The 16,101-nt window shown below is 37.6% G+C and overlaps 1 protein-coding gene across 1 annotated transcript in view; it reads left to right on the plus strand.

Moving 5' to 3' along the window:
- Positions 1 to 8,149, plus strand: part of LOC126457512 (probable actin-related protein 2/3 complex subunit 2) — a 50,106-nt gene extending 41,957 nt beyond the window's left edge. The window contains exon 7 of the mRNA XM_050093849.1: positions 5,597 to 8,149. Coding sequence (XP_049949806.1) covers positions 5,597 to 5,624 — 28 coding nt within the window. The 3' untranslated portion in view covers positions 5,625 to 8,149. The remainder of the gene's footprint in view (positions 1 to 5,596) is intronic.
- Positions 8,150 to 16,101: the final 7,952 nt, after the last annotated feature.

The following is a 16,101-nucleotide window of genomic DNA, read 5'->3' on the forward strand; positions in this document are numbered from 1 at the left end:
TAAGAGTGCATTTCAAGTCTGCTTCATAAATGACACAGATAAAAAGTTCAGTAATTTTCTTTTTTGAATTACGAAATACCAGTCATGTGCAAACAGAAACAAATATTGAATAATAATAATAATTACACTTTGCCTTTTTTTTAACATGTTCTAGAAAAAGGAAGAAAAATCTGCTTATTCTCAGCAACATAAATTACTTTAATATTTGTCCCTTTATTTGCCCTGTTCTGCTTACAATTTTACTGAATGGCTAAAGTATGCAGACTCTTACCTCCATCAATCCATTTTTATAGAACATAGCTTTAATTAGCTTATCATATTTAATTTTAGTTGCATTGTTCTATTTCTGTATGTGTGACATTCAGAATACAATATTTTGACTAACAATCTTTGAATTGTGTTATTTTCAGTATCTATTCACACTGTAAATTATTCCATAATCACTTTTACACATTCATCACATATTCTGTCCACAGACTGCTTATAATGAACAGTGCATGAATTTTACCCTTTTGGCACTGTGCTGGCCTCATTAAAAGAGTTTATTTAATAGTTAAATTGTAAAGAACCTAGTTGTATTATAGAGCCCAAGTCCCAAAGGCTGAAAAAATCTTCTCTTTTCACCCTATTCTTTCCAGATGCTTTCATAAAAGCCAATTCTTGCCCTAAACACACCTCCTTTTACACACCTTTCATTCTCCTCCAACTGGAGAGAACTGACACCATGAATCCTGCAGGGCTATCCATAAATCCGTAAGAGTATGAGAGGGTGGAGATAACTTCTGAACAGTGCGTTGCAAAGCATCCCAGAAATGCTCAATAATGTTTGTGTCTGGGAAGTATGGTGGCCAGCGGAAGTGTTTAAACTCAAGAGTGTAGCCACTATGCAGCAATTCTGAACATGTGGGGTGTTGCATTATCCCGCTGGAATTGCCCAAGTCAGTCGAAATTCCCAATGGATGATATGAATGGATGTAGGTGATCAGATACTATGCTTAGGTATGTGTCACCTGTCACAGTATCTAGATGTATCAGGGATCCCTTATTACCCCAACTGCACTCATCCCAGACCATTACAGAGCCTCCACCAGCTTGAACAGTCCTCTGCTGACATGCAGGGTCTGTGGATTCATGAGGTTGTTTGCTTACCCATACACGTCCGTCAGCTCAATACAATTTGAAACGAGGCTTGTCCGACCAGGCAACATTTTTCCAGTCATCAGCAGTCGAATGTCTGTGCTGACGAGCCCAAGCGAGGCATAAAGCTTTGTGCCGTGCAGCCATCAAGGGTACGCATGTGGGCTTTCAGTTCTGAAAGCCCATATCAGTGATGTTTCATTGAAAGGTTCACATGCTGACATTTGTTGATGGCCCAGCATTGAAACATGTAGCAAATTGTGGAAGGGTTGCACTTCTATCACGTTGAAAGATTTTCTTCAGTCGTCATTGGTCCCATTCTTGCAGGCTCTTTTTGCAGCCCCAGCGATGTCAGAGATTTAAAGTTCTACTGGATTCCTGATATTTATGGTACACTCGTGAAACGTTCGTATGGGAAAATCCCCACTTTTTCGCTGCCTCAGAGATGCTGTGTCCCATTGCTCATGCACCAGCCATAACACCACATTCAGACTCTCAAGTCTTCATCACCTGCCATTGTAGCAGCAGTAACCAATCTAACAACTGCACCAGACACTTGTTGTCTTATATATCTGTTGCCAACCGCAGCACTTTAGTCTGCCAGTTTATATATCTCTGTATTTGAATACGTATGCCTATACCAGTTTCTTTGGCACTTCATTGTACTTCCATCCTTCAACTCTCATTACTCAATCCCATTTGGTATATTTATCCTGTCTACTCGCCTCATTGGCTCTTGTCTGTGTGGTTGGAGTGTCCATTTTTTCCCTCTGCCTTGTCAACTATATTCTAATGAAATTTTTTTTTTTTTAAATGGCTCTTCTGTTCTTCCCGTTTGATTCAATTTCTTTTGTACTCCTCTCTAGCGTCCTTGCCATTTAGACTTAACTATTGTCTCTGTGGTAACTGTTAGGTAAAAACTTAATTTTTTACTGTCACTTCCTTAAAATAGCTTATATGTGTTATAGTGACTTATCAGTTGTGTCCCAGTTTATTGCCCCATTGTTACACTTACTTACTTACTGACTGGCATTACAGACCTTGTAAAACCTTGGCCTCCTTTGTCACCTCCTCTATTCTTCACTGTCCATCATTTTTCTTTTCCAATTCCTGACTCCCATTGCTCCTCCATACCTTCAAGCCACCTTTTCCTGGGTTTTTTCTCCTTCTCCATTTGGGCTTCTCTATAAATACTTTATTAACAGTTTGAGTTTCAGGCATTCTCTGTACATGTCCAGCCCATCTTATTCTTCCTTACTTGATTTTCATTACAATATTCATCTGTCCAAAAAGTGTCTGTAGTTCTGTGTTTGTCCTTATTTCCAACTTCGTTCCTCTCCCACTGCCATAAATATCTTTCTCAAAATCTTCATTTTTCCATCTCAGTAACCAGCCTTTCTACCTTGCGGTCACCACCCAGCTTTCTGATCCATACATTCTGCAAGAAGCAACAACATTGGTTTCCACTAGCTATCCTTTCTCAAATTTCTTCTGGTGTTATCATCTTCTGGTATTATCAGGCCTAGGTATTCCACTCTTTGGTACTCTTTCCCATTTATTTTTATTGCAGTGTCTCCTCTGTTCCCACTAGGATCTCTCATCATTGTATTCTTTGTTTTACCTATATCCGTTTCCATTCAGGAATTCTACACTGCTCCTTCCAATGCATCATCATTACCCTACAAGGCTCTGATATTCCTTGCAATTAATGGGATGTCATCAGCATATACCACCCCCTCTGCCTGCTGGTTAAGTATTATTCCTCCTAGGTTTGTTGGCATTTGCCAAATTACCTTCTCTAGCACTAAGTTAAAGAGGAGCACAGAGATCACAATTTCCTGCTGCAGCCCCCTCCCCACAAGGAATTCTACTGACAACTCTTGCACTATTCTAATCGTGCAAACTTTTGCTTTCATTGTCATTCAGTCAACTTCCCTAATTTTAGTGGGATTCTAAAATCCTTCATAGTTTATAGAATCTCATCCCTGTCTAGGCTGTCATATGTTTGTTTAAAGTAAACGTGCAACTGATGCAGCTGCCTGTCATTCATAAATATTCTCTCACACTCATCTGAATAAAAATAGCTGGTCTGTTGTGGATCTATTTTTCCTAAATCCAGCCTGATAATCTCCCAGTATCATTTCCATCCGGTATCATAGCTGAGAAGCTAAAATCTTACTAAACACCCTACATGTTGTATCTAAGAAAGTAATTCCATGGTAAGTACTGCACTCTGCCCAGTCATCTTTCTTATGTAATGGGCAGCTTATTCCCATGCTCCATTCCTTAGGAATTTCTTCCTTTATCCATATTTTCTTTATTAATTTACTACCAGCTGCCTCCTTCTTTCCCCCATGTTTTAATAATTTGGCCTCTATGTTGTGTTCTCCTGCTGCTTAGTTATTCTTTAAGTTTTTAATTGCATTCTTCACTTCCTCTAATTCTGATGGTTTGGCTTCCTGCTTCTTCGCATTTGCCTCTAATTCCAATTCTGAGTTCAGTTCCTCCTCTTGTTCATTCAAGGTTTCCTCTCTCTCTCTCTCTCTCTCTCTCTCTCTCTCTCTCTCTCTCTCTTTGCTCTCTGTTCGCTGACCCTGTTCCATGAAGTAACTCAGCAAAATACTCTTGCCAACTTCCCGAACTTCGCTTTTATCTCCAATGAGGTTTCCGCCCTTATCCTTTTAAGACTGCTCTCAGTTGGAACCCTCTCTTCATTGCTCTAGATCTTTCATAGAATTTTCATTTCTATTTATTGTCCCTCATTTAGTCCAACTATTCTATCTTCCTACTCTCATACTTCCTTTCCTTCACCATAAATAATGTATCTTCTCTTTTGCCCTTCTCTCTATAGTCTTCTACTACTGGTGTTGTCCTCTCCTTCCCCCCCCCCCCCCCCCCCCCAGTTCATTTCTCTCTTGGATTGTCAGTGAGCATTCCTCATCAAGCCATTTCACTGCTCTTTGGTATTCTGCCCTCTCCAGTACTTCTTCTGTGGCTATACTGGTGGCTGTTTTTGCTGTCCTCCATATAGTTTCCAAATACCCGTCCATCCATGTGCTCATTCTTGTCTTCATAATCTCTTCTAATTTCTTTTTGTACTCTTCCTGCTTTTCATTGATTTAGATTTTTTGTATATTGTATTCTTTCCTCCTCCCCCCCCCCCCCCCCCCCCCCCCCCCACACACACACACACACACACACACACACTTATTTTCCTGTTGTTTTGCTATACACTACTTCTTCTCCAGTTTTCACTTTCAGATCCGTAAGTATTGTTTTTGCATCATGCCTTTGCACTTTGGAGATTTTGTCCTCCAGTTTGGAGTAAAATGCATCCTTCTCATCTTCATTTGATTCCTATGTTAGGTGCAGAGGCACACATCATCGTAATATTGAAAAAAATTGTCCTAACTCTTAAAGAACACAACCTGTTGCTAACTGCTTTGAAACTAATTATATTTGGCTTCATTGAGCTATGTATAAGAAAGCCAATACAATGATGGTCTGTATTCCACTCACTATCCTGCAGAATATATTTCTCCAATGTGATTGCTCCCTGTCTTTTCCATTTTATTTATTGTAGCACAGCTATTTTTATTCTATTCTTACCCATTTCCTTGCTGATTTCTCACAATTTGTTTGGTCTCTTTTAAGTTTTGTCACATTCCAGATGGGTATCATGATATCCATATTCCTTCTTGTTAACCTTTTTCTTTGCTGTGTCATCATCTTGTAATCCATATCCTTCCTAGTTCAGTGTTTGGTATCTGCAATAATATTACGAGATGGGATTGTTTGACCCACACCCAACCCTGAACCTGGGGAAGTAGGATTTTTTCCTTGGGAGTTTATTCCCCTAGAGAGGTTGGCATCCTTTCACTTATAAAGTCTCCTTTACCCTACCTAAGACATGATTCATCTGATCCTCTTTTGAGGCTTGCTGGCTTGGGTAACACTGCCATTAGCTATGTTTCCACTGGCAGAGCCCTTGACTGGCGCATGCAAACCCTCCTGCCTGGCACTGAAGGCCTTCGATAAGGCTGTGTCTTGTGGTAGATGCGACACTGTTACGCGTGTGCTGTAATTTTCTACTTTGTCTTTCTCCACCTTCTTCCACCGTATCAGATTTTGTCTAGAACAAATTTTGAGTCAATTTATTGCATTTTTTGTATGCAATTCTGTCATTGTTACAGTATCTGCTACAGACATTGCCTTAACATGTGTTTGTATAGGACATAAAGGCCACATTTATTGTTTAGTTTTATAACATTCCTTTGGCATAGAAAATCTCTCTGTCTCTCTCTCTCTCTCTCTCTCGTGCGTGTGTGTGTGTGTGTGTGTGTGTGTGTGTGTGTGTGTGTGTGTGTGTGAGAGAGAGAGAGAGAGAGAGAGAGAGAGAGAGAGAGAGAGAGATTTAACTATATATTTTCTCTTACCATTGTGTTCTTTTCTTTTGCAGTGGACGGTCTTTTATTAGGAAAGAATGATTCACCATGAAACATAGGGCATTCAAAATCATGGCTTTTTCATCTGTGCAAAGGCTTCAAGGAAACGCTCATTATATTGCACAGTGTCTGTGCAGAGAAGCCTTGTTCACAGTGTTTGTCATTGATAGACTGCTGAAACATTAATGAACTTGTACATTATGAAAATTGGCTGGTGCTACTGCTACTGCAGCATCCCATCCCAGTTATTTGGTCACTACTCAAGGGGCAGCCTCCTCTTAAGTCGTATTCAATCTCTTGTGTCAAAAACGATAAGTTTATATCGGATAGTTCAGAATTTTGAGAACAGAAGTCAGCCTTATGGAAGAAAGAAACAAGGCGACATTTATTATCTTAGTATTGGAGTATTATGTCAATATCTGTCAGTCAATATTGTTTTATTTTATTAATTTAATTTTTCTACATCGTGTTTCATCATTTATAAACATTTTTCTTCTGTGGCTGTGTTTTTGACACTGAACAGAAATCGAGAACAAAACATTTTGGAATAAAAATGTGAATTTAATGATTGGTACATATTGCTAGGTAGTATGCTATCATTTTATCAGTCAAGGGAGTCTGATTTCATACTTTATTTCCCTTTTTTGTTATGCTTATTTATTGTTTAATGTGGTTTTAAGAACAGTCAAAAACATTAAGTGTGTTTCATTTTTTTGTAACAATGACCTACTAATTTTTATTGTTATATTTTGCAACTGTGAGTAGCAATGCCAGATGTCAGCTTTTCATTTTTTTTAACAGCAAATGAATGGAAGAGTATATTACTTATATTGTGAATGTGAGCCAGTATACAAATCAGTAGTGCCTTATCTGGGGACAAGATATCAGTCACAGAATATTATAATCCATAAGTATCCATACCCAGTGCTTCAATTCATGTTCCTTTCAAATATTAATAAATACTTCAGTTCGTTATTGCTGTTGACATTGCTTCACTTAAGGTTTTGAGGTTAGTGAAGAAAAAAATATGATTTCATTGCCACAGTGTGTAAGGGACTTTCAGTTACGAATGTAAAGCAGCATTCTTGATAGCTGTATATACTTGATTACATTTGTTGGAATTCAGTTAATGCATCATATCATTTTACCTTTATTTGTGTTTAACCAGGAGTGACTACACTGTATAAACATTTATCAATACAATGGCTGCATTTTTATGACCTAATTGGTCTAGATTTTTGTTTCATACTTTCATTGACTTGTAAGAGTATGGTATAAAAGATGTAATTACAGATCAGTCTAGTGTAAATGAGGTAATGAGTCCTAGTGAGTTTGGGCAGCGTTTCGAATTCACTAATTTCACTAAACTAATTTAGAAGTACTTGCAGGTGCTATCTAGCTGTTTACTGCTGCACCCAACTGATTTGTTATAAACTTTCTGTCCTTGGTATACAATGCAACAATGCAATGCTCCAATTCTAAGGTAATTACAGTACTTTTATAGAACTCATTTACATTTTGCTCATGAGAGTTCCAACTTTATGCCTAATACCGTCTCAAAGCTTTGTTGTACACAGTGACAAAAGATTAGGGAACAAAGCTGATGTTAATTGTTGAATAACTTTTTTAAATCTTGTGAATATTGTAATTAAACTCAATATGATTGATTGATTATAAACATGTAAAAATAATGCAATAACAGTGCATGTGAAAGTTGTTATAGTAGTGGAACTATAAAGTGAAAACCACTACCTCAGACTGTGTGAGGAAATCTAGTATCGTGAAACACATTTGCAGTTTTTACGTCTGTGAAATATGAGACATGATTAATAGTTCCTGTGCATGGCCAGCACAGTGTTGTGAAGTGTATTGTGAGATATGATGTTCGAGGTGCCGTACATGTGTGATAATTTGATGTGGTATGCCTAGAAGTACGAAGGTTCCACAGAAAACAGATTATTATAACTTAATCTTCGTGGCGGGTTTGTTGTGATTTCAGTGATTTATTTTGGTCTGAAGCACAAGTTAAAAAAAAAAAAAGATGGAGGAAGCGTTCAATGAGCTTTTATTTTAGAATTTTATATTTTTATTTCTTTAAGTAAATAACATGCCACATGTAGAAGTTCCATTTTTTGGCAGGAAAGTGATGTGATTTATTTATAACTGCTCATGTTAATATTTATAATTAAGTTATAAATTAAAAACATATCAACAGTAATTTTTCAGACGTTGTATTATAAATGATTAATGTTACTTGCACAGCTCTCTTCTGTGTCTCAAAAGATAATTTTATATTTTAAATGTCTCATTTATATTCGTTGTTTTCCTTGTTACCTTTGTTAATCAGATATTCAATTTTGAAGCGGCCAGAAAACTTACTTGCTGTACAGTTGCAGCAAGGGGAGCATATCTGGCCAGTGATATGCAAATCTTATTTTTTCTGCTGCATCGTGTTTGTCAGTGCAAACTTGGATACTTAACAGTAATTTTTCTGTACAATTCCAATTTATGTCGTTGTTTTTTATTATGATTATAAATATAATATGCATTAAAAATAACAGAAGTTAGATTTGTTATGTAATTTACTTTTATTAATACAGACATTGTCTTCCTTAAATCCTGTTTTACTTCTTGGTAGTAGATTGAAGAAAAACCTCTCAAGACATCCAATGTCCTGCATTTTCATAATTATTTACCACTGAACATTGCAGCATTTGTATGTTCACAAAAGATTAAGACTGCCTGATAAACCAGAATTCAAATTTGAAATCAGGTTTTTGTGAGAAATACTCTACAAAGTGAGTTATTTGATCATACCTCAAAGAGTAAGTGACGTTATCAGCACGTTGTTACTCCCCCTTTGTCTCAAACTCAACACAGAGGTCAACTGTTAGAGTAGTACCATTACGAAGACAAGATGATGTCTTAAGCGCAGGCAGATAATTTTAGCCTGACTCAGTCATCCTATCAAATGTTCTGTGTTGTCACTATTCATATTTTCACTTAGAAAAAAATAAAAAACTGTACTTTAATGATTTCCCAGAAAAAACACTCTGCATTCAGTGGAAAAAAATACATTAATATTTTCATTTGTCATATTAATGAGGAAGGAGCTTTGGAGACAGCAGGACATCACGAGAGTAATTTAAACTGCAAAAATGCTGTGGAGTAGTTGGGGGGGGGATTCTAGTTTACTGATAAGTAACATCCACTGTGGCAATTAGAGACTGAAAAGACATCTAAGGTGAAATGAATGGTGAAGCTGTGAATTCTAGGCAGAAAGTGCAATTATACGAGGGTAGACTTTGTCAATGTTGCAGAGAGATATTGTTACTTTAAACTTAATGTCATCCTGGTAGTCATATTTAATGATGTCATTTAGGTAACATGTATAGCTGCTCAGCTCCATTTCATATTAAATTTCCTAAAAATATATGTAATATATGTAAAAATTTGACATAGTGCTGAATAATTTCATCCATTACATTCCTAGAATAATACTGTATGCGGATAAATCAGAAAATCTGTTCCAGTGGAAGACTAGGCTGCTACTTTTTACCTCCAACTAGCTTAGCAAAAAGGGGGATAAAACAATAGTAAAGAATTACAGATCCATCTTGTTATTACCAGGTGCTTTAAAAATTGAGATCATCATGAAAAATGAAACCTATGAAAACACGTTACAGAAAAAAATCTTAGTGGCTAACAAATCAAATTTTAAACATTTGTCACGCGAATTTTCTTTGACTTAAGATATACTAGAATCAAAATAAATCAGAAATTATTCCCATTGAGAATTTGTGACCAAGTTAATCACATTTGTTGTGTAAGTCATGATATTGTCTTACTAAAGTTAAATTGTTATGAAATAGTAGATACAGCAAGTTCATAGTTTTTATCTTGCCTGTACAACGGAAACAGTGTGCGCATGTTCTCGGATAGTCGCATTACAATAGGCACTCCACATTTGCAAGAATCAGGTCTGGTGTACTGCAGAGTGCCATTATGAGTCATCTGTTGTATAATTCATAAAGAAATGAAGTTCCATCTACAGTGTCAAAAGATGAAAATGTTTGCCAGTGATGCATACAGGGAGGTCCATTGATCAGGACCTGGCCAAATATCTCGCGAAATAAGCACAAACGAAAATACTACAAACAACGAAACTTGTCCATCTTGAAGGGGGAAACCAGATGGCGCTATGGTTGGCCCGCTAGATGGCGCTGCCATAGGTCAAACGGATATCAACTGCATTTTTTAAAATAGGAACCCCCTTTTTTATTACATATTTGTGTAGTACATAAAGAAATATGAATGTTTTAGTTGGACCACTTTTTTTCGCTTTGTGATAGATGGCGCTGTAATAGTTACAAACATATGAGTACGTGGTATCATCTAACATTCCGCCAGTGTGGACTGTATTTGCTTCATGATACATTACCCATGTTAAAATGGACCATTTGCCAATTGCGGAAAAGGTCGATATCGTGTTGATGTATGGCTATTTTGATCAAAATGCCCAATGGGCATTTGCTATGTATGCTGCTTGGTATCCTGGACATCATCACCCAAGTGTCAGGACCATTCATTGGATAGTTATGTTATTTAAGGAAGCAGGAAGTGTTCAGCCACATGTGATATGTCAACCATGACCTGCAACAAATGATGATGCCCAAGTAGGTGTTTTAGCTGCTGTCGCGGCTAATCCGCACATCAGTAGCAGACAAATTGCGTGAGAATCGGAAATCTCAAAAACGTCGGTGTTGAGAATGCTACATCAACATCGATTGCACCCGTACCATATTTCTATGCACCAGGAATTGCATGGCGATGACTTTGAACATCGTGTGCAGTTCTGCCACTGGGCACAAGAGAAATTATGGGACGTTGACAGATTTTCTGCTCGCTTTCTATTTAACGAAGAAGCATCATTCACCAACAGTGTTGGTAAACCGGCATAATATGCACTATTGGGCAACGGAAAATCCGCAATGGCTGCGACAAGTGGAACATCAGCGACCTCGGCGGATTAATGTATGGTGCGGCATTATGAGAGGAAGGATAATTGGCTCCCATTTTATCAATGGCAATGTAAATGGTTCAATGTATGCTGATTTCCTACGTAATGTTCTACCGATGTTACAACAAGATGTTTCACTGCATGACAGAATGGCGATGTACTTCCAACATGATGGATGTCCGGCACATAGCTTGCGTGCGGTTAAAGCGGTATTGAATAGCATATTTCATGACAGGTGGATTGATCGTCAAAGCACCATGCCATGGCCCACATGTTCACCGATCTGACGTCCCCGGATTTGTTTCTGTGAGGAAAGTTGAAGGATATTCGCTATTGTGATCCACCAACAACGCCTGACAGTCAGTGCATTGTCATTGTATGTGTGAACATTACAGAAGGCGAACTACTCGCTGTTGAGAGCAATGTTGTTACACATATTGCCAAATGCATTGAGGTTGACAGACATCATTTTGAGCATTATTGCATTAATGTGGTATTTACAGGTAATCACGCTGTAACAGCATGCGTTCTCAGAAATGATAAGTTAACAAAGGTACATGTATCACATTGGAACAACCGAAATAAAATGTTCAAACGTACCTACGTTCTGTATTTTAATTTAAAAAACCTGCCAACTGTTCGTCTAAAATTGTGAGCTATATATTTGTGACTATTACAGCACCATCTATCACAAAATGAAAACAGTGGTCCAACTAAAACATTCATATTTCTTTACGTACTACAAGAATATGTAGTAAAAAAATGCATTCGATATCCATTTGTGACCTATGGCAGCGCCATCTAGCAGGCCAACCATAGCGCCATCTGGTTTCCCCCTTCAAGGTAGACAAGTTTCGTTCTTGGTAGTTTCTTCATTTGATGCTTATTTCATGAGATATTTGGCCTGGTCATGATCAATGGACCACCCTGTATATAAGAATAAAAAGATTGTACCAGTTCTCTTGCTGAAAATACAGCTAATGAAATATTTGGAAACATGAGTAGGTGGTTCAACTGAAATGGATTACAATTAAATTTTGATAAGATTGTGTACATATACTGAAATACTTCGCATGGAACTCCACAAGCTATAAATATAATCTATTCAAACAATTAAATGCAAGACAGACAGTATTCAGTTTTTATGACTATAGGTCAACTGGAAAACCCATGTATAGAAATTATTAAGGTGCACAAGTTCAGCTACATTTACAGTAAATATAATTACAACTATATGTGATTTTGTTATTAAGATAGTTTTTTTGCATATTTATATTTTCTTATGAGTTATGGAATCATTTGTTTGAATACTTCATTTATTAGGATAAAATTTTCAGAATATGGAAGATAATGTTACTTATAGAATATGCTGCAAAGACATCTTCAGAAACTTATTTTGACTACTGTTTCGCATCTACAGAGCAGCCCAAATCCTGGGGCCATGTTATGCAGATTACAGAGAACGTGCTACTGGTCAGAATAGGTTAGTGTTTTTAACTGGCATAAACAACTTAATTCTTTATAGCAACAACTCATAACAAGTGTTCAAAATGAAAAACACCACTCTTGACGAACACATTACAGTGAAGCAGAAAATTTTGCAATGCAGTCTCTCTAATATCCCGATTATCTGTTGTGCAATGAGAAAGGCAGTTGTCACCCACCAAGCCAGTTCCGCTTCCAGTTCTGTTAGGATTTTGTACAATAACAAATTAATTAACATCATTGGAGTGAGATAGCTTTCGCACTAGGCACATCACAGGAAATCTCCTTGTAATCCAATGATGACATATATGTTTATAGATGGTAATATTGAAGTGGAATGGAGCATTTTTTTGTTGAAACCACATCTTGCAGACAACGTGAGGTGCAGTCACCAGCAAATGTTGCAGCACATCTTATATGAACTACAGGTAATGGGACACACCAATATCTGCGAGTTCCTGTAATGAAAATCAGTAAATTATGTGACAAAATTGATAACCAAAGACTTACCATCAGGAGACGAAATGTTTAATGTTGAAAATAGGCACTCTAAGGAGTACTACTGTCTTGGATGTTATGACTTAATGATATTGTGCTCCTCATTTACTGCTGGCTTCTGAAATTTTGAAAGCTGAGCTTTTTTCTCTGGAGCGAATGTTGTCACATGGTATTAGGCCAACAATGCCCCAGCATTACCAGTCACATGTCCTTGGTGGGCTTCAAGCATGGAGCGCTCACACACGGCCACAGAGTGGATAAATAATATGAATAATTTGCTGTTGTTGTTGTTGTTTTTGTTTTCAGTCTAAAGTTTGGTTTGATGCAGGTCTCCATACTACTCTATCCTGTGTGAGCCTCTTCATCACCAAATAACTACTGCAACCCACATCTTTCTAAATCTGCTGACTGTATTCTCTCTTGGTCGCCTCTCCCTCTACGATTTTTACCTCACATAATTCCCTCCAATACCAAATTGGTGATCCCTTGATGTCTCAGAATGTGTCTTGTCAACTGATTCCTTCTTTTGGACAAGTTGTGCCACAAATTTCTTGTCTCCCCAATTCTCTTCAGTGTTTCCTGATTAGTTACATGATCGACCCGCCTAACCTTCAGCACTCTTCTGTAACACCGCATTTCAAAAGTTTCTGTTCTCTTTTTGTGTAAACTGTATACTGTCCATGTTACACTTCCATACATGGCACACTTCTGACAAATACCCCCAGAAAAGACTTCCTAACACTTGATGTTGACAAATTTCCGTCTTCAGAAACACTTTTCTTTCCATTGTCAGTCTACATTTTATATTCTCTCTACTCTGGCCATCATCAGTTATTTTGCTGCCCCAATAGCAGAATTCATCTACTACTTTAAGTGTCTTATTTCATAATCTCATTCCCTTAGCATCACATCATTTAATTTGGCTACATTCCATTGTCCTCATTTTGTTTTTGTTGATGTTCATCCTTTCAAGACACTGTCCACTCAGTTCAGCTGCTCTTCCAAGTCCTTTGCTGTCTCTGACAGAACTACAATGTCCTTGGGAAACCGCAATGTTTTTATTTCTTCTCCCTAAACTTTAATTCCTATTCGAAATTTTTCTTTGGTTTCCTTTACTGCTTGTTCAATGTGCGTGTTCCATTGCTCCCTGTATCTTACCCCTGCTACCTTCAGAATTTTAAACAGAGAATTCTAGTCGACATTTTCAAAAGTTTTCTTAAAGTCTGCAAGTACTATAAATGTAGATTAATCTTTTCTTAAGATAAATTGTAGGGTCAGTACTGCCTCACATGTTCCTACGTTTCTCCAGAATCCAGAATGATTTTCCCTGAAGTCGGCTTCTACGAGTTTTTCCATTCTTCTGTAAAGAATTTGTGTTAATATGTTGCAACCATGACTTCAGTAATTTGCACACTTGTCAGCAACTGATTTATTTGGAATTGGAGTTGTTATATTCTTCTTGAAGTCTGAGGGTACATCCTGCACACCATGAGGAAGAGTTGTCGTGGCTGGCTCTCCCAAGGCTGTCAGTAGTTCTGATGGAATATCGTCTACCCTTGGGGCCTTTTTTTTTACTTAGACCTTTCAGGGCTCTGTCAAATTCTCCTCACAGTATCATACCACCCATCTCACCATCAACGTCCACTTCCGTTTGTATAAGATTGCTTTCAAGTTCATCTCCCCTGTATAGGCACTCTGTATACTCCTTCCATCTTTCAGCTTTACCTTCTTTGCTTAGGATTGGTTTAGCATCTGAGCTCTTGATATTGGTGCAGTATGTAAAAAATGAACCAATTTAATAAGCTGGTTAGGAGATACAGGTAACTGAATATCAGCAGAAGTGTGCACTATGCTGGACCCAATTTATACAAGTTTTTGAGGCCATTGTCATAGGTGGCTGGCTGGTCAGTTAAGACAGACAGCCTCACATATAGTGTAGAAGCTGATCTAGTATTTTGCAGCCTCATCTCCTGAACCAATCACAGCCCTCTGGCTTGGAGCCAATAGGATTATTTATATGGGAGGCTCTCACACCGTGACAGTCTTACATTTTGACGTCCCGGGCTCCGCTTTTTGGTGGAGAATTGGACTCCCCTTAATATATGACGTGTGCAGTACACACAGAAAGTGGCTACTAGGGTTTCAGAGTGCACATGAAGGTTTTGTAGGAGAGAGGATCCCTTCTCACATCTGACGAAAAATAATGTATTGACTTATAAATGGTAATAAGGTCCACACAGCTCTTGGAACAAAAGCTGGCTGAAGTGAAGTGAAGGGCAGTGATATCCGTAATTACAATTAGATTATGTATCACAAAAATGTTGAACCCCAGTGGCGAGAGTGTGTTTAATGGATATAAATAATTTAATAATATGTAGTGAAGTTAGCAACGATTCTGAATCCAAAATAATTTGTTTGGAGTTAGATGTTAGACAAGGTCAGTAGAGTAATCAGGTGCTTTTATTGGCACCCTGTCACAGGAGGTGAAGGGAAAGAAGGATGTGCCTAACATTTCTGATCATTAGAGGGGAGTCTTCTACATGGTATTATTTTGAATGTGTTATGTGTAAATTACCTTGAGCAATCACAGAGAGAACAACTTGTGAGGGTACTGTCTTAGATTTCACAGTTCCAGGGAGGTCTGAACTTTTTCATTCATGTAACAAAGGGCAGTGATTTGATAATGAAAGGCCAGTTACAGCATCACTGGTCATAAGTTGTCAACAAGAATGTTAAGATAAGTAGAAAGAACTTCTATTTAGTACAACTAGAAACAGAGTTCCATTTACTTGAGCAATTAACATCAAAAATTTTTTGTCAGAACTGTAAAAGCTAAGTGCAAATAGACCACAATCGAGAGTACAGTACAATACACAAAGTTGTGAATGGTGTGAAAGAACCACCCTCTTAGACAGTTACTCTGAAAGGAAAGAACTCTTACCCCAGGTTTAAATGCAAACAAAGCCTAGCTGACAAACAAAAGTGAAACGAGCACAAAGAGAACCATGCAAAAGCATTCAACAAAATCAAAGGCAAATCTCTGCCTACTGATGTAACAAAACATTCTAAGATGTCAGTGAATGGATGAAAGCCATCCAGTAATACAATGGCCATACTCGAACAGAAATGGAAGATAACACAAAGAAGGCTGAAATACTACATATCTTTCCCCAAAAATATTTCATGGATGAAGGTCGTCCTACAGTTACTCTTTTCAGTTAACACATGAAATCCAAAATTACATAACAGAATAAGTGTCTTTATGGCAGGATAACAACTAAAAGTGTTTACTAGATGAAAGGCAACCTATTTAATTGTGCAGAGAGAGCGAAGGAACTTTTCTCCTCTTCTAGCAGCATTCTATTATTGGTTGTTGGAAGAACAAAGTGTTCCAAGTGATTGTAAAATGTGTATGTCATTTGCAGATTCAAGAAGGGTTGTCAAGGAAATGCATACAAGTATAGGCAATGTCAGTCTTTGAAACTAACTTAATGCTTAAACATGACATTCCTTGAG

This window comes from Schistocerca serialis, chromosome 2, assembly GCF_023864345.2.
Source record: "Schistocerca serialis cubense isolate TAMUIC-IGC-003099 chromosome 2, iqSchSeri2.2, whole genome shotgun sequence".
Lineage (NCBI taxonomy): Eukaryota > Metazoa > Arthropoda > Insecta > Orthoptera > Acrididae > Schistocerca > Schistocerca serialis.